We start from the raw sequence: 21733 nt of genomic DNA on the forward strand, positions 1-21733 counted from the left end.
CATAAATACATATGATTTATTACCATTTTTTAACTCCGTCAAGGCTTTCCAGAACATTTCTCCACCAGTGGAAATATTAATTGGGAATTGGTATAATTTTTACATAAATAATATTTAAGTCCAGATGGCGGCGCTGTCCACCAGCTCCTCGTTCAGCTTGAGCACGTGGTCGCCTCTCTCATTGACACGTGACACAAAGACACAACCGGCCGTATTTTCTCAGCTTGTCGTGCGTTTCCGCGTTTTCTGACCAGCTCGGTCCCGTGTCCGCGGCGCGTGTTCGTCCGTGTGGGATGCGGAGGAGTGAAGCTGGCACAGCGGCCGCTGCAGTCCACGCGCCGCCACGCTGCTGAAACCACGCCCCCTCCCGCACCCAATCGCTCCGCCCCCCCCCCCCCCCATCGCCCCGCCCACTCCACACCACCCCGCTGTGAAGCGCGCACCTGTTTTTAATTGAACTAAGGCGACAGGTTGCGCGAGCGACACCGATGCGACCGAGTCCCGGCAGGAGAACCGCGGAACACCGGAGGAGGAGGTGGTGTTTGTGGGGATAAAAAAAAAGTACCGCAGCAGCCCCGAGACCAAAGGAACGTGTGGCGGAGCAGACAGCCGGGGCGTCCCGTCAATGGTTGCGGGACGGAGGGCTGTGAGCGGTGCGGGGAAAACCCAAACATTTGGATCTCCTACTTGAACAGGACGGAGCCGGAGCTGCGTTCTCATCGTCGCCCTCTCCTTCTCCTCCTCCTCCTCCTCCTCCTCCTCCGGCGCGCTGAGGCCGTCAGCGTTGAAAAAGCCTTTTTCTTGCCGCGTGCGGTCGGTGCGCCCCTGCGTTTGGAGCCATGGGCTGCACGGTGAGCGCCGAGGACAAGGCTGCCGCGGAGAGGTCCAAGACCATTGACAAAAACCTCCGGGAGGACGGAGAGAAGGCGGCCCGGGAGGTGAAGCTGCTCCTGTTGGGTAGGTGCCACACTGGCTTCTATTGATTCACCTGAACGGAATCCGCGATGCCGACACATTGTGATCGAGGAAGTCCAATGTAAAGACCAACTGGTACTGAGAAACCATGCGTGTGAATTCTGTGCTTTTCGTGAAAATAGTCTTGAAGGAAAAGATTAAACTGTACTTTCAAATCGAAGATGAATTTAAACTTGACCAAGTCCAACAAGGGCCACGAAATCGACTCATAATTGCCTGTGTGAATCAGAAAGGAGGCCCTTTAGATACTAGTGTCTTCCTGTAAGGTACTGAAGTTCCCCCCGTTTCCCGTGACAACAGCAGGAGGGAAAGCGCCTTTTTGTAATTAAATGGATTATAGAGCTGAAACACTCCGATCCCGTCACTTCTATGGCATTTCACTGATGTTTTATGTTCGTGCCAAAACAACAAACACCTTTCACTTACAATCACATGCTGTTTTTACCGCTTATCCAATTTGGCTGTTTGTATTTTTTTATTATTATCTTGTTTTTGTGTTAAATTCTTGCTAAACTTGACACCTGACTTGAAGCACGTGTGTGTCTGTCTGTGGGAAAGAGTTGAGGTTGGAATTGATAAGGTGTTAATGAAGGAAAGGATCCATCTGAGAGCTGCATCGCTGCTACTTTTCATGTGTTTTGGGCTGTAATCATACTCACTGATCATCATCCTTCAACCAAACTGTTAAAGAAAATCTACTAAAGCTGATTGGAGATGACGTTTATCCTCGTGTGCATTCTATCTGCCGTGTGTCCTCTCTTTAGAAGCAAACCTATTGATTCATTTTCTGAGGCGTCTGTTAGTTTAACCGGTATTATTGTGCCCGTTTCGGTCCGCTGTAGACTGATCATTCTCACGCTGAATGGTTTCTCATTGCAGCCACTCTATAAATTTGCTCTTCTTCACACGTGAAACGCATCTTTTTAAAGGTACAATATGCAGGATTCATATGAAACAATAGAACAGCAAACCATTCTTTGCCACGTTAAGATAAAGCAGGCAGGAGCTTCTCTTTGCTTTTGTTGACACGGACCGGCCACGTGGGCCTTTTTAGTTCACCTTCGTGCATGTGAGCGGCGTTGCCATGGCAGCGTAGCACCCACCCCCTTGGGTTCCCCCCTCGAGTTAAACACTGTTTGATCTGGCAACACCTCTAACACGGCGCTTTTCACAAAGTTACCTGCGTGCCACGGGCTCAGCGGTCGCCACGTCACGCGCCAGAGGCAGTAGAAATGCTGCCAATTTTGTACGATGCATCTTTTTAAATGAGCTCTTTTGGAGCAATTTAAGTTCATGCAATGGTTGACTGACATGAGCCCAAAGAAACCGCAGCAACAGGAAAAAGTACAAAGAAAACTGTGTGGGTTGCTTCTGGTTTCCTCCCGCAGTCCAGTGAAGTTTAGATTAAGTTAGCTTCCCTCGGTAATGTTACAGTCTCTCAAAGCATGTTTATCCCTGGATGTCTTTTTATATGCAACAAGATCTTTGGTGGGATCAAACCGGGCTGTCATGAGGAGTACTACACAGGCTTTTAGGTGACGTGAAAAATAATAAAAAGCCCTTTTTTCTTTTCGGAGGGGAAACCGTCTGCAGAGCAGTGGGACTTCTGCTTGAAACGTCTTTCAGAAATGCTTGTAAAACACGCAAGTTGTGCATCTGCAATAACACTGGTTGTGCTCCTCATGACGGTGCGTACAGACGTATCACTCACTTTGAGGATTTTGGTTTGGGTACAAAAACACAGTAATGGTTTTCTAACAAAGAAGCAATAAATTGCAGTATTATTTTGCAGAAAAGGTGCAGAGTGGTTTTGACTAATTACTGTCATGTTATCGGAGACATTTGACGTTTGAAGGTGCGCTTTGTTTGCATATTCCGCATTTTCACTCTGAAATTTAAAGTGGCTTTGCTTTGTTCCAACAGCCTTCCTTCCAGTCATAAATGATCCTCCCCTGCAGCTTTTCTCTAATTCTCACCTCGGGCAGGGTGATAATAATGGTGCTTCTCAGACATGAGTCACTGCTCCTGACAGAGACGAGGGCTCCGGGTGAAACTGTCCATGCAGAAATGACAACTTCACGCCAACTACCCACAAACGAAAATAATGTACTTAAGCACGTTCTGTCATGTCTCTGCTGAATACCACCAATTTCCAATTAAATGCGCAGGTATTCTCTTCGGTGAACTTGCAGAACACACCATCACTTCAGCCTCACCCCGGATGCAATGTGTTTAGTTTTTCATTCACTTGCACATGACTTGAACAAATAAATGAACAAAGTCCACGGCAAATCCCCTGATACAGATTATTTCTGGTAGTGCCGTTGAAGAATGACCTCTACTCAGAATATCTGCAGATTTTATTAATGAGGCGGCTTGGCTCTCACGGCGGACCAGGAAGTGGGAAGCGCGGCACATCTTTTTATTTCTAAATTTATTTGGAAAGAAAAAACATGTAACAACTGCAGTGTGCGTTTGTGGTTTTGGTTCTTTGAATGAGATGAAGTGTGCCTACAAGTCCAGATGCAGTGCAATTTGCTTGATATAGTGGGTACAAACAGGAAGTGACATTTTGCCGTAGTCTATGAGTAATGCTTTGGTTTTTAACTTTCCATGTTCATTTGGAGTTATTCGTAGTCTTTAAGTTATGATGGATGTTTTCGACGAGAACCGTGTGTAATATAGTCCCATTTATCACACCTCACACATACTGCATCCGTGCAAAATATGAGTCCATTTTCAATCCTATTGGCTGCAGATGGCAAACTTGATCCTTCCCCATCTTTCAAGTTTCAAACACATTTCCATTATAAGCCCCCTCATCTATGATTTGAGGGGGCTTCTTTCATCTCTTCCTTCCTTGTCCTTTTACAGTCCACTCAACCAGAAAGGTGGATGGTACGAGAGATCCTCAGCAAGCAGCAAAGTCTTATTGGTACCAAGAAGTTACAGTTGCCTGCACCAACCGTTACACTTGACACCATGGCGGCGGACGTAAGGGGTCCTGGATGTAACTGTGTGACCGTGACCTCTGGCTTGTTTCTCTGAGCGGGTAAAGAGTAAGATGAAGAACAAGAGTACATATGGTAGATAGTAGAGGTGGAGAATAAGAATAAGGAAATGCTTTAAACAAGGTATTTGTCAATCCATGCAATTGCCCAGACTAATAAAAATAACCCAGGTCAAATTTAAATGGACACTCTTTAAAATGTTGCAAAGAAAAGACAAGAATATTACATTTTTGGGAAGTTGATATCACACAAAACAACCATCACTCAATTAGGATATAGATTGAACACAATCGTGGCTCCATTCACACAATGAACAGAATTCAAGTCCAGATTACCTCTAGTGGATAAAGCCTAAATATATGTGATTTAATTAATTGATTTCTCCAACCATGTACATCACAAACTCTAAGATGCCGTCTTCAAATTGTCTCCTGAACCTGCAACTGGAGATAAGACTTCTTTTGCTTGATAATATAATAATTATTTGGATGATAGTTGATATTGTTATTTAATTATTTTCCAACAACTGCTTCAATTACAGGAATCATTAAAGTCATTTTTCTATCTGTGGGTTGCTGCACTGTAGACAACAAAACAAAACGTTTCCCATTGCAAATTCCTTTCTTTCACTCTGGGGGGGGGGAAGAAAGGCACAAGTAAATAATTGCAGTAGGAAAAGATATTGGAAGACTTTGAAGGGTCAGCTGAATTTATTCAGCATCACAATCAATACCCCTTGAATGGAACCGAAATGATCCCACTCAGTCCGCTCACATTTCCTTTGGCTCTGTGTGGTTTCCTACCAGCCACTTTGGTCCAGAGGGAGACTGGGCGAGTCTCAAACATCATCTATCCGGCACACATTCCTCAAAGTCCCACATGATATCGTTTAAAATAGAACGATCCTGTAGAAGTGGCAGACTCGAAGCCCTGTCGGTGAAAGGCTTTTTGGATACACACACAGTCTTCTTCAGTAAAACACAGATGGAACCAATTTTGTGGGTGTTTGGGAATTAGTGTTGTTCCACTTAATTTTCTGCAGCTTGTCTACACTTACGTCGTTTGAGTTGGATCTCAGCCTGCATGGGGTTTTATTTACAGGCCAACATTGTTGAAACAAAGCGGGGAGGGTTTGAATGCCATCTCCCTAACTGCAGTCGGCCCGTCAGTGAACCAGAGAGATTAGAGGAGTGGAGAGAAACCAGCACAATAGATTACAGCAAAACACCGTAAAGACTCTCACGATGAGGCAGAATTAAATGTGTACGTAATTAGGTAAATCGAACGTGCCACAATTCAATGATGGGAGAAATGCTGCCCTGGATGTCTTCATTGGTGGATGAAAGGTGTATTTAGACAATAGAAGCATTGCGTGTAGATGATGTTACAGATGTTTTGGCTGTGGTGATCCCACGGTACCCGCTGCTTGTTATCAATTTTGAAGTAGCAATTGCGTTGCATCCCGAGCGTCGCCAGCCGCAGAAAGTCTTTAAAAATGTACCCAGTAGACTGGATTGCTGTGTCTGCTCGGCAGCAAAGTACATTGAGTCCATTTATTAGCATGGCATTTATGATCCGTTGGCCAGAGTGCATCACGGTGAAGCTCCGTGTGCCAACATCCGAGGTCGCTCATCGACTCTGCTTCCAGTGGACTCGCGTCATAACTATCGATCCCACACACACACACACACACATTTCACTTACACGCGTATTATTTACTGCAAGTCAGTCTATAAAATCCTTCATACCCATTCATACACCGCAGGTACACATGTGGGAACCGCCAATCCACTGATTGAAGGACAAACCTCTGCCACTGAGCCGCAGTTGCCCCAATTAAAGTGTGTAAGCAGGCAAACTTTCAAAAAGCCTCGAGTGGCAGAACAACAAAGCTCCGGATTTGAACACAGGGAGGTTAACGGGTCCCACGTCGGCCGATGATCGGAGTCTGCTGTGTACATGAGTCTCCAGGATTACGACACAAATGGGAGACGCAAGCCGTCAGAGGACGTGACTCATGTAAATGCAGGAATTACACAGCCAACGCCGCGCCCCTCCCGGCCAGCTACAGAAACACGGAGGGAAGTGATCGTAAGCTATAGAGGCACTGGGGTTTTGTTAAAGGCAATCGGTTCACACAACAAATGTTAATGTTGAGACTTAATTCAATCGCCATATAGTAAAATCCAGGTTTCCTAAAGAGTTTTGTAACCGTGTGCATTTGCGCTCAAAGTCCTCAGACGGGAGAAGTGTCGTAATATTGAGCACATCGAATTTTGGAACCACAAAGACGAGACAGTCTTCATCCCTCTGCCTGGTCGCCATGGTTACAATCCTACTGAATGATACCTTTTTTTTTTTTGTTCTTCATTCTGCAAAAACGGCAAGCGCTGAAATGGTTTCAGTGTAAACATTAGAATGTAGAACAAGTCATTCATTACTGCTTGTTTGGACCTGTTTTTTGGACATCACAGCTGACACAGAAAACGGATGATTTTCAATGATGCTTTTTTGTCAAAACTGCTCTAAATGAAGATTTTAGGAGTAGTGTTATTAGTTTTCCTGCATTACTTTGAAAAGAAAAGCCATCAGTCTTCCAAGTGACTACAATTTGAGTTTGAGTGTCAAATGAATCTATAGAAACCCTCAAGGTTTGTTCACGGCTGATTCCATCTCTACTTTAAGGCTGCAATTATTTTATATTCACAATCAATTGACCTTGTGTATTTATATTGACTATTTAGCGGTTTGTGCAGACCAATAGAGGGCGAAAAGTAGGGACTGAACAGTGTAACCTGCTTATTTCAATGTAAATGTGTAGAGGAGCATCTACCTGAGCAGAGAATAAAGTCCGCCCCCCTTTGCGTGAGTTCGAACATGGACCTCTGTGCTTTGTTTACTCAGCGCCGCATGCTTTAAGTGCATGTTTGTGCACGTGAGCCCCACAGCTCACCGCTAACACGGCGACCGACGTCAACGCGGCAGCGTAGCGCCCGACCTCAAGTTCCTTTTCAGCCGAACCCTCCCTACTCGGTCGCCACTCTCGCCTGCTGTTTGCAGTGTTCACTGCAACACACCAGCTTATTGGTGGCATTTCATACAGTAAAAAATGTCAAATTCAAACCGGTTACGGCCAGTAAACATGGAGCAAAAAGAGTTGACATGATGCCATTTCTCCATGATCTGCAAAGCATGTTGCTAAATTATAAATCAAATGGAAGAGAGTAAAACAGAGTTTAAGCTTGCTGAGAGAGGGAGAGAGGGAGACTATTGTTGTGAATGCATGGATTGTAATAACATGAGTGTGAATTACTGCAGATGTATGGATATGTACTATTTAATAAGATTATCACATGAGTTGAGTAAATGTCTTTGATGTAATACATTTCTGTTACGTTTTTTTAAGTTTAAGTGCGGGAGGTCATTGACTTGTTCTCGTTTCGCTTTGAGTTAAGTCTCAAGAACTCAAGAATCCAGTTCATCTAGTATCGCTAGATGCAAATCAGATGAGATTTGATCCACATGCAGTCCAGCTCTCCAGATGAATGTAGAGGTCATTGCATTTCAGTCGTGTCTGTCGACTTTGTGAGTGGACAACATGAAGAGATCATCAGAGGTCTTTTACAGAAGTGATTTCAAAGCAGAGACACAGATGAGAAATCCCACAGTGATTCTCACTGACCCGATTTTGCATCTTATGTTATCCGAGTGGAAGTGGCCCATGATCCCATTTTTTCTGAGCATGTATGATGCCTCGACGGTATGTAAGAACATAGGGAAGTGGGAGTGTGTAAGTAATATAACCGTCGGGCAAACGCCAACTGTGATCGTTGAATATGTGAAGAATCACATTCCATTTAACAGGGTAGGAAGTTGTGGATTTCATTCCCCTCGGCTGTAATTTTATGCAGGCTTGGACCAGAATACGAGCATGTGGGAGGCTGCGTGATTATGCAGTCTCAGTTTAAGGTTAAACTGACAAATTGATTTGGTATAAAAGTCCTTTGGACACCGTTGCATGACTGCCAGCGTTTATGAAGCCGGCTTGTATGTCAGTTTGATGAAATGTGTATCTTCACATGCAGACTTTGCCTTTTGTGTCAATAGATTCTTCTTTATATTGAGCATTCAGTCAGTCAAAGATGGAGACACAAAAATAAGCATTGGATCTTAATTCTCAATCTCAAGTCTGTGTAAATATCAATTTTGTTGTTATATTATTATAGTCCAAGGGGCTGGTGTTCTTTTGTAATTTACTGATACCTCAAACAACCATCACAAACAGTGGTCTTTTTTTGGAGAAAAATCCTTTCTCCAAAGAGTTGTGAGAGGAAATGGTTGTCGACATGAGTATTTTTTGTTGTTTTAAATGTAATTCGAATGACTGACTGAGGGATTCTCTTCAGGACCAAGGACAGTGTCAACACTATTTTCACTGTGTCAGCTGGTTTATAACAGACTGTTATTGGAGTTTTAAAATGGGTACCTGGATTATCCACAAAAAGGACTGAAACAAGGTGCCCGTTCTCATATTGATGGACCTAATGAAGTGTTCCTCTACTGTAATCTATATATAATCTGTTCTTCCCCAGGCAGTAGTGATTGGTTTCCATATTTGAATGTCACATTACAGCTGCTCATGATTGTCTCCCTCGTCCCTCTGTTCTTTGTCCCTGATGCTTTTTGTTGTTTTAACAAGATTGTCAGCAAACGTCCTTTTAAATGCCGCAATCTGTTAAACTACGACACCGTTTTCTGCTTCATGTGTTGCAGTAGCTTTTAAGATGCCCTTTTAACTGGGGGATATTTCGGGGGTACGTAAATGGGTACGTGAAACGGGATTAAACGCGGTTAACGTTGGCTGTGAAGCTCCCTGGTCTGCAGAGCGAAGGCGGTGAAGCTCCGCTGCAGCCCGTGACGCTGATGACCTACTTTTCCACTCACTCAAGGCGAAAAAAACATATTGTACTGAATTCAGCGACGAAAGAATTCCTCCATCGTTTCCCACCTCGCTTTGGAAAAGGGCTTGTGTGGTTTTGTAGTGGGAGGGAGCCGGCTGCCTGCCTGAAACACCGGCGCTATCGCCGTTAGTTCATAGACCCCACTAGCATGCAGTGATACAGTCAGCTCATTTAAGTCCTTGTCCCCTGAAAATGTGGAATATTAAGTCTGCTGAGAAAAGGCAATGGACTAGAACCAAGCCTCCGTCACACATAAGTGTCTTACTCTCTCACACGCGCAGAGAGAATCAAAGCTTAATCCACCTACACAGACCGACGCAGAGGCTGAACCTAATCAACTAGTAAAGTAAATGCTCTGCTAAGTGTCACCTGAATAATTGATGTATGTAAATCATCTATTGTTGTCACACGCACAGAGCGCGGTGAAAATAAGCCTCTGCGTTGAACCCGACTGCAGCAACCGCCCCGAGCGCCGGGGCCTCGACGCTGCTCGTTCTACAGGCCATGCTGTGTATTGTGTGTTGTGCGCGTCGCGCCCCCCACCCCCCTGCTCCGCTCTCACATGGTAGTTACAGCCTCGCCAAGAAAACGTAGCACCCACACTGCGTCTCCACCCCCCCCCCTCACAGGTTCGGCACTGTCGGCAATCTTCTCTGCTCAGCAGTCACAATGTTGTGAGCCATCAAAAGCTGCGAGCGACATGCTCCCAAACCAGTGAACGGCCTCCTTAGATGCTAGTGTGTTTGAAATTTCTCATTTTTGTGTCACCTTTCACGTCACATAGACCTTATTGATGTATCGATTGACAATCGAGGAGCTGCACATCCTGCTCAACTATGACGATGGGGAATCACAATGTTCACACTAATTCATTGAACGCGACCCGTCATAAGAGCAGAAGGTTTTCTTTTCTACAGCAGGTGTCTATAGATACACTTGATTATGGCTCAGGAGGAAAACTACCTGCAAATGTATTCACTCGCGTCAGTCCACTCCCTCAGCAAACCTTGTGACGGGGCTTTAAATAGCCACCGCTTCGTGGTTTGTGTAGCCTGCTCGGTGTCATCAACGCCCAGAGGAGGTTGACCTTTCTAAATGGCTGTAGGGGCTCGTTGGATGAAGAGTTGTGACGCCAACAGCGAGCGAAGGAGGAACGGTGCCCCAGCCAGTGAGTCATTCTCTCGTGGCGGTCGGGTAAACAATAGGCGGCATATGCTGAAACATGTGACACGTCACAGAAGAAAGGCCACGGCAGAGCTGTGAAAGCGTGTTTGTGATTACAGGCCTCCCAAGGAGGATGTTGAAATGCATTTCTGACGTTGCCTGTGTGAGATGTTTCTGCCCTTCAGCTGCAGTAAGTTTCTTCCAGTGGTTGAGATGATCTATTTTATGGCTATAGGGAGGCTAACGTTGGTCACTTGGTCCACCCTTATGGCTCAAACTGGTTACACTATTCCAGCGATTGCGATTTTCCCCTCGAGAAGATGAAGAATTAAACGCTAGTAGCATTTGTCACGATCAGGGAGAAATCGGCTAACTTTTCTTGGACAAGTCAAGAGTTTTACATGCTAAACAAAGATAAAACCTGTTGGGATTGTCACTGCACAATGCTGCTATCATAAATTCGATAGTGGTAATATAATACAAATAGTAATATTATGTGTTAGTCTTTAATAATGAAGGGTTGTGCTTTTGCAAACGGTTGCAACTCGAACAGACTAAATCAAATTGGAGTTTTAGAATTTTTATTTTATTGTGTACTTAGTGTGGGATTTTTTTTGAAGTGACTCAGAAGGCAAAAGCAAAACCAGTGATGCCTGCTGCTGCTCACTGCTTTTCAGCGTGAACTTCAACGTTACTCATGCAATCTCATTTTTCAATTTGCTAATAGTTGTTGAACTCCCAGCTGAACTGTATTTATGTAAAACCCGACGGGTAACCTTTTATGAATATTGATGAATTCACATGTTCGTCTTTGTCCTCATCCCACCACCTTTTCTCTTACTCTCTCTCTGTCCCTCAGACTCTCGCTTTCTCTGCATCGTCACCCTCCCCCTCCAAATCTGCCTCATTTGTCATCCTTGTCCACCTTCACCGTCAACACTTACTCTCGGCCTTAACTGCCTTTTAATTATAGTCTTTTCTCTTCTCAAGCTTTGCTCCTTAAGTTGCAGTGACCTCAGATCTGTTTTCATTTACTGCTTTCAGCCAGGAAGGGTTCATTTGAATGGAAAAACAGGATATTTTCCTTTTAGTAGCTTTGCTATGGGAGTTTTCTGTCCGAAAACCCTGAAGGGAACTTCTCTGGTGTGCACGTCTGCCCCATTGTTGCTAACTGGAATAATCTCATCTTCAGGGAATGTCTTCCACAAAGGTCAAACGAATATCAACTTTAGTTTAAAGACTATTCGAATATGTGTGTGTCAATGTTCAAGGTCCCGATTTACTGCCCGTGTTCACAACTGAAATGTAGATGTGCGGAGCGGACAGGTGATTGACCTCATCTGCCGTGAGATTCTCTGCCAGCGATGTGAGTGGGCGTGTGAGAGTACTGCGTGCGTTTATCCATGTTTACCCTTAAATCGCGTCCCCAGTGCTGCGTGCCGTGGCGCCACCTGAAAACCAATTAAGGAGCCTGTATGAATAGTGGCGTAAAGAAGCCGTCGGCTTCTCCTTCAGGAGAGTGATTCTGGTCCGTCTACAACGACTCTAAAAAGACGTCCCCCTGCCAGCGCAGCGCACACAGCGACCTATAATCCCATTCAGACCTCCGCTCTGGAGGTAGGGTATGAATTCCAAAATACAAAATCTACAGACGGGAAGATGACTCTTCTCGTCATCCATTTGTATACATACCAGACCATAAGTACATAATCTGTACTTGTGGTCCAAGGACCGCGTCACGGAGCTGCTGGCGTGCCGTAAACAGTCTACTCGGTCCACTCGGTACATATGATGGTCACAAGCCTTATTAAAAATGTTAGTTTTTGTGTTAATGAGATGCAGAGGCTTTTTTTATTTATCTGACTGCCAAATAGAATTGTTCCCCAAAAGAAATGTTGGACTCCACTATTTCACTGTAATACAGAATAAGCAAGATGATTCATATTGTGAAGTGTGATGATTCATGTTGTCTATTTTTATCGTGATTTATGACCAATCCCACCCGGGAGATTAATTCAACCACTGTTTACTTCCCTCTGGCTGCTGGAACAAAGAAACCTGATGCTCTGAAAACCAAAAGTTAGTTCACAAGTTTTCCCCATGAGCATGAAATATTAATGGATGACTTATTTTCATGTGTTTATCCATAGAGACTAATACCACAAACTACCTTTTTATTCTATAACAGGATATTTTTTGAAGGAATTCCTATAAATTTGATTCTGTTTTTTGCTTTTTGTAAATTTATTACACGTTAGAAAAGTAAACTCTGAGTCTTAGAGACTTGCCCAGTGATACAGAATTGGGTGGTTAATGAATAGAAACATACGCCCAGTTAGATGAATCTTGATTTTCTTTAAGAAAGAGTTAGTTTCTACCTCCAGGATTCACTCCGGTATGTTGGGTCAAAAAATGAGCGTCTGCTCATGAGACTGCAGACATGACGCGGCTTCCCCACCTCTCCCTTTCCCCTGCGTGGGCGTGATGAGTGTTGACAGCCGGCTGGTGCCTCTGGCTGCGTCGGCCCTGATGTTTGTTGGCAGGACTCTGTCAGCTGGTGTCAAAGGACAGCGAAGGGTGGTGTGGTCTTAAAAGCAAGAGAGACGTGTCAAAAAGTCTGGTTTATTCATTTTAACAATTGTTTATTACTTGTGATTGTTTATTAGGTTTATTCACAAAAAATCCAAACAGTTTTTGTACTTTGCTTCTCTGCAACCTGGTACAACAAATTTTTCTTGACCGTCTAATTCATTTTTCATCTTCATGACTCTTTTATTTTATTTTCGGTTCACAGAACTTGGACTTCCCTTGGCCCTTTAGGTCTTCGTCATATCAATATGTAATTCTATGATTTTTCTGTTTTCTGAAAAAAAACTTCTATTTTTTATTAACCATCTCTGTTGAATTAAACTGGGTAATTTATTATGGAGATCTGTACACACAGCGGATAAGATGCAAAGTTAGTGGCTTGTCAGAACTGTCGCACTGATGTTCGTAAAGCAGAAACGGCTGAAGCCAAAGTTCAACGGGAGAAGACCACAGCAACCGGCCAAAGGTGCTTCTTTGTAATAGAAATCTTTTAATGTTCCACCAGGTGCTGGAGAATCCGGGAAGAGCACGATCGTTAAGCAGATGAAGTAAGTTACAAAAGCAATCTTTTATCTTTCTATTTAGGCCTCCCGATAAACCCAGAGATGGAAGTGTTTCCATTGTGAATACCGACGAGAGTGATGGAACCATTGTGTGTCTCACACAATACAGCACAAAGCGTACACCTGATGAGTCTCTGCTCCCTGGGTACCTAACTAATCGTATCCTCTGCATTCGGCCTAGACACTGACAAGACAACCTAATTTTACATACAGTGAACAGGACTTTCTCCAGCCTTGCCTCTCGTTTGTTGCGGTCTTTTTCTTGTCACAGCACAATAATCGTATGATGAATTTATCAATACAGAGGACCTTGTAATGTCTGTGCACCAGAACACGCACACAGATACACATTTATACCAACACACACACACACAGACATGCACACAGAGGACCCTAAATTGCTTAATAATTCACATTCCTCTTGGCTAGCACGGTATTAAATACATTTTTTATAAGCTTGGAGCAAGCAGCCTGTCGCTTTTTGAAGCCACGGGGCCGCTAACGCACACAGGCATACAGAGAAATCAGCCTGCAAATACAGAAACACTGACCTGTTAGCCAATATCACACATCGATGTAACCTGTGTCAACCGAACCGTCCATAGTCATTTGCTATAGCACAAAAGCTGCAGTGAGTCTTACTACAGAATTATTGATGTAGCCCGATGACGGCTGGATGGCTGCATCTCATGATGCGTTGCACAGACACTTTAGTTCCCTCACAAACATTTTGCATCGACACTGCGCAGTTGAATTCGCTTTACCGTGTGGGAACGGTGCTGCTCTGCATCGTCCTACACAGCATGCTGATAATTGAGAAAAAGCCTCTTGTCAGCATCAAAATGCTGTGGCTGTTCATGCATTTCTTGATTCATGACGGTATGTTTTTCTATGTTCAGCTTAAGCATTCTTGCAATTAGGAATGGATCAAATGTCTACATGTCTGCCTGCGGCTGCTCCAAGCAACGACTCGATAACGATTACACCAGTGTTTACAATCAGAAACTGGATTGTCTTGAACAAAACCGTGACCACGCGGTTTAACGTGCACTTTATTAAATGTTGCATGTGTTTTTGTTTTTTCACTCTCAGGATCATCCATGAAGATGGCTACTCAGAAGATGAGTGCAAGCAGTACCGAGCAGTGGTTTTCAGTAATACCATCCAGTCTATTATGGCCATCGTTAAAGCCATGGCCACTCTCAAGATCGACTACAGCAGCCCTGCAAGATTGGTAAGACGCATACGTATAATAAAAAGTGAACCTATTTTTTATTATTTCTGCATATCTTTTATAAGGGTAGGAGCAGAAAGCTGACTGGCCGAAAAGGACAATCTGCATTGTGTGAGAATGCAGAATCTGCTTCACTAACCTTGTACAGATCAGGATCTCCTAACAACACACAGCCTGTTTTCATGGGTGTGCCGTTCTTTCCACTAACACCCTGTGTCCCTTTCCCCGCTCTCTGCTATTCTTACTCGATGACACTCAACTCCAATATCCATGTTATTGACAGGAGTAAGATGTTCCAGGCCAAATGTTTCATCGCAGGATTCCCTACATTCATCTGATCATGATGGATTCTTTTTAGCTAGAAAAATAAGTGTCAGCGGAGGCACTGAGGGCTGATTTGGGGATTAGATGTTTTTGCTGGCACCACACATTTTAACGGCACATCTAGTTTGCCAGGTTCTCTCTGCAGCCTCAGCAACGACTCAAATTAATTCCTTGTTTTTAAGGCAACTGAAATTCCGTATGAAGAAAATCTACGTACCCATTAAGTGCGTCTTAAAAACTTTACCAGGGTTGTTGTTGTGAAATGACTGTTTGAAAAGTCAGCAAAGGTTTTTCAACCAGATCATGGAGTTCGTTAGCCACTGATACAATCTGCCCGCCTTTTGTGTAACTGTTTAAAATCAAGCACCCAGAGTGGAGTACACTGAAATGCACGGAAACGCACTCTGTGTCGACCTGTGAGCAAGCTGCCGGTGAGGTCTAACCACTCATTCCTGCAGAGCAGAGTGTGCCGCTGTGACTTTGCAGTGAAGCCAGCTCATCTGTGCTGTAACTGGAGCTGCAATAAATGGATCCAGGACGCTGCCGTGGTCATTAGAGCATTTCTTTCTTTTTTTTCCTGCCATCTGACAGATCTGTCACATGGCGTTGCATATGTGACGACACCCTTCCAGACTCCCACACATGGCAATTAGTGTGATGGCCTCTCTATGCTTGCACATGTCACCACTGTAGAAGTACACATTGACAATCGCACACAGATTGTTCATGAGTGCACACGAAAACAAATGTAAACAAAACCTCGACGTGCACTCATTAAGCACACAATGGCTGTTTAGTTTGGCTGAGGGAGGAAGAACTCATTAAAAAAGAGCAAACAAAATGCAGCTTGAGAAAAAAAACCCTTTATTAAACATCAAGGAGAATTTTTCTATTTCAAACCGTTGAATTTGTAGTAGGTGGAGATTTTGAGAAATTTGAAAAGGTGAATAAACATCTGTAACCGACTGCTCTCGGTTCAGTGTGTTCAGTGACTGACTGGGAAGCAGGTTTGGATCAAAATCATTACACAGTCAAAATTGTGAATTAATATTAATAATTACTACTATGTACATATTTAGGGAAACGTCCTGCCGTGAGAAACCGACCGAACACCTGAGTCAGTGATCTATTATTGCTTTTTGTATTTTATCACATAAAAAAAGGTCTGAGTCCATTTTTAATTTCAAGCCAACAGATGGAGGCAAAAAGCAGGAAATTCAAAGCATGTTCTATCTGCCTTGCATGCTGTTACCTCGAGTCAGACCAATATATCTTTGCTCAGCCCACAGTGGCGTGACGGTTTCAAGGATATCATCAGCAACCTATTTTGCTACTGCTTTCATAAGCCTTGGTTGTAGTTCAGTGTTCCATGACCACACATTATATATTCAGCGTGCTTTTTAAATATAAATGGTTATGAATCTTCCTTTTTTATTTGCTTTGTCAATGTCCAATTTATTACGTCTAGCCTAACCAATTTGCACTGCTATAGATCAGATCTTATTCTGTTAATTGTCTATGTGCATAGTACACATTTGCTGTTTCCTCGTATTGCCTGGCAGTGATGCCCCAGGATACGTTGTAACCGCCCGCTCTTGTCACCTCGTCTCCCCCCCCCCCCCGCGCAGGACGATGCCCAGCAGCTCTTCGCCCTGTCTGCAGCTGCTGAGGAGCAGGGAATCTTTCCCGACGATCTGTCCAACGTGATGAGGCGGCTGTGGGGGGACAGCGGCATACAGGGTTGCTTTGCACGGTCACGAGAATACCAACTCAACGACTCTGCAGCGTAGTGAGTCTGACGTTGTATTTGCATTTTGTACTGTCACGCCACTTTGGGGCCAAATACAAGTTAATGCTCTTTTCTAAAATAACTTCAACATATCAATATGCAGACCTCCTTCGATCGATCACTGTTTTTGTATCAGTTTTTTAACATTCACACTATTATTAACGTTTCCCCTGCATATCATGTGTACACACTGTTTTACCTTTTTTATAAATAAGTGTGGTCAGCTAACAGGCAAATGTGCTCCTTTTTTCTTCCTGCATACATCTTTGTCGGAGATATATATATATATATAGATATATATATATATATATATATATATAGATATATATAGATATATATAGATATATATATATATATATATATATATAGATATATATAGATATAAAAAAAGAAGTATAAACGGCTCACTGTCGTTCATGTGGCTGTTTAATACTCCTGCTGTCAGGGTTTGTCAGATTTCCTCTCAGATGCTCTCACATTCACTGCTACAGACACCGGAAAGATTTACTGATTATTTCTACCTCTCCAAGTTTGATGGTTTCATAGTGCAACCTAATAAAAGAGAACCAAAGGGTTTCTTTAGAATTTTTTTTTTATAAATCCATATCTACATCATCTCTCTTACTGTCTGTGAAGTGAGGGTTGTCTGGGCTACCGAAGCTCCCAGATGGCCTCTGATGATGAGGCCATGCTTGTGTGAGTGGAGCAGGTTGTGTTCATCGTGCGGAAGATGCTTCCACACTCCCCTACTGACTACCAGTCCGTCACAAAACAAAATGTTGTGAATGGAGACTTAACAAAAGGATACCTCTTACTGTCTTTTGCTTTCAAGAGTCATTTAACTTGGATCTCTGTGTTGTATAAAACTTGAATTGGGGCTCTTTCTGGTGCTGCATTATCTTTGAAGAGGCAAATCCAGAGATGTAAATGTTGAGGCTTAATGATTTAAGAAAAGACAAATATTTTAAACCCATCCAAGTAACTTGTTACTTATCCTTTAAGTTAACCATATAAAAGAATAAGCGGTCCAACAGTTTATTCTTGCATGCAGCAGAACACCACTCACTCAACTTCTATTGTAGAGTTCAGTTTAAGGCAGTTAAGTAAAGAGTGGACTATGGTTTGGGTTTTCTGTCTATCAAAAAAACACTAGCATCATCTCTCTCCGTCTCTCCCAGTTACTTGAATGACCTGGAGAGGATCGCTAAAGCAGATTACATCCCTTCCCAGCAAGATGTGCTGCGAACTCGGGTGAAGACCACCGGCATCGTGGAGACTCACTTCACTTTCAAGGAACTGCACTTCAAGTAAGGCCATGAAGACTCAATGCCCAATGTCAATGCACTTTAGATGTATTGAGGAAAAAGAAAAAGAAACATACTCTTAAATGACATGTACATGACATCACACAGCCTCCTCCACAGCTGCTCCAAGCAGATTGCTTGATAATTACTGTGATTGACCAGAAGGCTGAGTGAACATGTGAGATCCGTCTCTCGCTCATTGAAACGAAGCCTCTGTAGTGCAAACGTTGCCCCATGTTACAGCACTTCAGGTCTTACATAAAACATGTTCCTGAGCACTCTTGTGTGTGGGATGATAATGGATGTATGGATAGATATCTTGATACAGGATGTGCTGGAGATACGGTAACTGTTTCAATATTTATAATAACGGGACCTATACAGCGGATCCAAGTCTGGCTTAGTGTGCGTTTGACAAACTGACTAAAGCGCAAAGATCCCAGTTGTAAAATACCAAACACTTTGAAACGCAGCTAAACATATCTGGATTATAAAAAAAAAAAAAGCTGCCGCATACTTCTGGTGTGACCTGTTTATTGATAAACTCTGATATTTACCTTCCGTGGCAGCGTCAATATTTGGCCTGAATAATGCATGGAGGCAATCAATAACAAGAAAGTCACAATTTCATTATTCATTCTTGTTGCCATAATAAGTTTCATCGAAAGAAAGCCTTTTCACAATTACTTCATTAGATATTTCTTTTTGTGCGTCTGCGAAACTAAACACTGCAAACGGCCGTCTCTTTCATTACGCTATAGAAGCCTTTGCACGTTAATCAGTTCTCAGCTTGTGCTTTGCTTGGAGTCTACAGTTTTTTTTTTTTTATTATATGTGTTTGAAGTCTCTACCTCCTCATCACAGCTGGTACATCCGGGACCATAGAGTCTCTCTAACTTTCTATTCCCTCCCCTCTTCAACAATCCTCTTCAATACCCCTTTCCTTATCCACCTCACCTTGATGTCTTCCACTGTGACCTCCTTCCCCCGCACACACAACACGTCTCCTCCACTTCGCCCCCTATGCAGAATGTTTGATGTCGGAGGGCAACGCTCGGAGAGGAAGAAGTGGATCCACTGTTTTGAAGGAGTTACAGCCATTATATTTTGTGTTGCGCTGAGTGCGTACGACCTGGTACTGGCTGAAGATGAGGAGATGGTAAGTGGGGAAAAAACAACCATCTAGCACATGTTTATTTTCACAAACAAAAGTTTTCTACCTTCATAAATCTGCTATTTTGCTTATGTGATGAAGTTGAGTGCAAAGTGTTTTGTGGCGTTTAAAATCACCCAATGCTGGTGAGCTTCAGGTGATTCATTTACAGATTAACTAATGGAGTGTAATCATTTAATAAAAGCACAATTAAGTTACTTGACCTATTTCAATCTAATTGCTAATGAATTTACAGCACATCCCCAGTAGAAACCTGCCTGAAAGATGCTCTGCAATGTTTATTTCTCACATGTAAAATGTTAAACCACATTGTCCCCTGGTGGCGGCTCGGATGCCTTGTTGTGCTGCAGCCAATCCTGACTTTTCTCCACTTCAGAACCGAATGCACGAGAGCATGAAGCTGTTTGACTCCATCTGTAACAACAAGTGGTTCACTGAGACCTCCATCATCCTCTTCCTCAACAAGAAGGACCTCTTTGAGGAGAAGATCACTCGCAGCCCCCTCACCATCTGCTTTCCGGAATACACAGGTTTACAGTGCTTCTGTCCAACATCTTCGGTGTAACCACGGATATGTTATTGACTCGCTGCCAATTGCCCACAATAGGAAAAAGCACTCTGTCATCTTAATAACAAAGCACTTCTTGTCCTTCTAGGAGCCAACAAGTTTGATGAAGCAGCGAGTTACATTCAGACCAAGTTTGAGGACCTAAACAAGAAAAAGGACACAAAGGAGATCTACACCCACTTCACCTGCGCCACCGACACCAAGAACGTGCAGTTTGTCTTTGACGCCGTCACTGACGTCATTATTAAGAACAACCTAAAAGACTGTGGTCTTTTTTGAAGGTAGGACAGGAGGACGCAATCAGTACAATAAACAACAACAAAATATCAATCTATCATGAAGAAAACAGCTAAATTAATCAATAATTGATGTGATTGGTAGTTGCAGTCCTAATGTAATCAGACAATTGGCCTCCGAACAGCAATAAATGAGTCACTTTTAGTAACTTTTAAGGTATTGAAATGAATAAATGTTATTGTTTGTTGGAAGGGGAACAACTAAGAAACGCTGTGTGCACGTAATCATTTGGTGCTGAAGCACAACTTTGTGTTTTTCAGAAAAAAAGTAGCTGACTGGAGTTGTGCTGGTTTCAAATAGGAGATTTTATAAATGTTTGCCGTATGAATAAATGTGTCTGGGCAGGACCAAGAATGGAACGTGACATTTCAATCCAAAACCGGATAAATTCGTATATATCTAAATATACAAATAAAAGCTCTTTAATTATTTGAATGTTTATTTGTGTAATGGTTCTTTTTGTTGTTTTTCTGTTCATGCAGGGCAATGCCTGATGCACACGCACTGCATGAGAGACCGCAACAGCCATGTGACGATAACTGCTTTTCATACTGAAAACCACGACAGGATTGATTCCTTAAGGGGAAACATTTTAAGGAAATTCAACAATCACTGGTTTGTTACCATCACATCAGTTGGGTTCATCTGTCTTTTTTTATATACATTAATTTCTTACTGGTCTAGGTGTTTTCATACCTGTGCCTGTAAATATACATTTGACCAAGGACCCTTTACTAGTTTTAAATTAGATCTGTAACTTAAATTGTATTATCCAAGAGGAAAAAAAGTTATTTTGACAAGCCATTTTCTTATATTGCATCATGGCAAATACAAATACAGAAAAATAGAAATTATTTTTTCTCCTTTCAAAAGTCTTCAAGAGCAGTTTGAGAACCACCTTTACACTATATTTATCACTACCTTTTTTTTTTTTTTACTTTGCACAATTGCCGTTTTATTAGGAAGTTAAGGTACAAAACGCAACTTTTTACAAAATTCAATATAATCTTCATTGACTAATATTTCATTTTATGAACCTTTTAACTCGAGAGAGCTTTTTTTTTTTAGAAGATAAGAATGATAATGAAAAATGGGATTTGTTTTTTTGGAACAATGTTTACACAGAATCGCCATTCAGAGTTGTATTATAGTGCATTGTCTTGCATGGCTGTCCATATATCCGCCTGTGCCCTCCACAAACTGAATAACATTCCCCAAGTAACTCCTTTTAAAGAAAGAATATGGAAACGCTTGTCACTTATAAGCAATCTGCCACATGTGTAGGTCTGTTTCTAACCTGCATTGTTCTGTTGTATTTGTTCCGTCTTCTTACATATGTTCGTGCCTTGATATCGGTTTACACTTGTTCTTTAGAGACATGCTATCTCCATAGTGTGAAGTAGGGCTATTTATACTCCACTTTGGTTCACATGACTAATTATATAAGATGCATTAAAGCACAGACAAATGGACGAGAGTCTGTCACTAATCTTAAAGTAATTGTAATTCACTTGTTACATGTAAATAAAAGTTTACTCACATGTTGTTTCATTCTACCGTGTGATGTATAAAAGGAAAATGCACAAAACGTAAATTTTGATCCGCTGTGTTTGCACCAAAATCAAAAATAAGGTTTTGTATCGGTGCTTTCTGAGCAGTCTAACTTACAAAACGGTTACAATGAGGCGTCAACGGGTGAGACTGCGCAGTCATGAAAAGTCTTCTACCAGTGAAATGAGAACACAACAACAGTGGCGTTTAATACAACAGTGTTTGTATT

The 21733-nt window shown here is 42.6% G+C and overlaps 1 protein-coding gene across 3 annotated transcripts; it reads left to right on the forward strand.

Moving 5' to 3' along the window:
- Positions 1-211: 211 nt before the first annotated feature.
- Positions 212-21494, forward strand: LOC120835508 (guanine nucleotide-binding protein G(i) subunit alpha-2). 3 transcript variants are annotated; one of them, XM_040204525.2, is made up of 9 exons: positions 212-957; positions 13206-13248; positions 14356-14497; positions 16450-16610; positions 17789-17917; positions 18944-19073; positions 19465-19618; positions 19745-19937; positions 20436-21494. In XM_040204525.2, exons 1-8 carry the CDS (start codon positions 840-842, stop codon positions 19933-19935), a joined length of 1068 nt encoding a protein of 355 aa, XP_040060459.1. In that variant the 5' UTR covers positions 212-839; the 3' UTR covers positions 19936-19937; positions 20436-21494. The 3 variants fall into 3 exon arrangements, with proteins under 3 accessions (XP_040060459.1, XP_077947774.1, XP_077947775.1); XM_078091648.1 differs by lacking the exon at positions 212-957 and adding an exon at positions 10028-10115; XM_078091649.1 differs by lacking the exon at positions 212-957 and adding an exon at positions 10155-10301.
- The last annotated feature ends 239 nt before the right edge of the window (positions 21495-21733 follow it).

This window comes from Gasterosteus aculeatus, chromosome 17 (genome assembly GCF_964276395.1).
Source record: "Gasterosteus aculeatus chromosome 17, fGasAcu3.hap1.1, whole genome shotgun sequence".
In the NCBI taxonomy this organism is placed as follows: Eukaryota; Metazoa; Chordata; class Actinopteri; order Perciformes; family Gasterosteidae; genus Gasterosteus; species Gasterosteus aculeatus.

Coding starts and splice junctions, on each gene's coding strand:
- LOC120835508 (XM_040204525.2), top strand. CDS start 840: ATGGGCTGCACGGTGAGCGCCGAGGACAAGGCTGCCGCGGAGAGGTCC. Junction 13,249..14,355: donor ACGATCGTTAAGCAGATGAA/GTAAGTTACAAA, acceptor TTTCACTCTCAG/GATCATCCATGAAGATGGCT. Junction 17,918..18,943: donor TTCAAGGAACTGCACTTCAA/GTAAGGCCATGA, acceptor CCCCCTATGCAG/AATGTTTGATGTCGGAGGGC.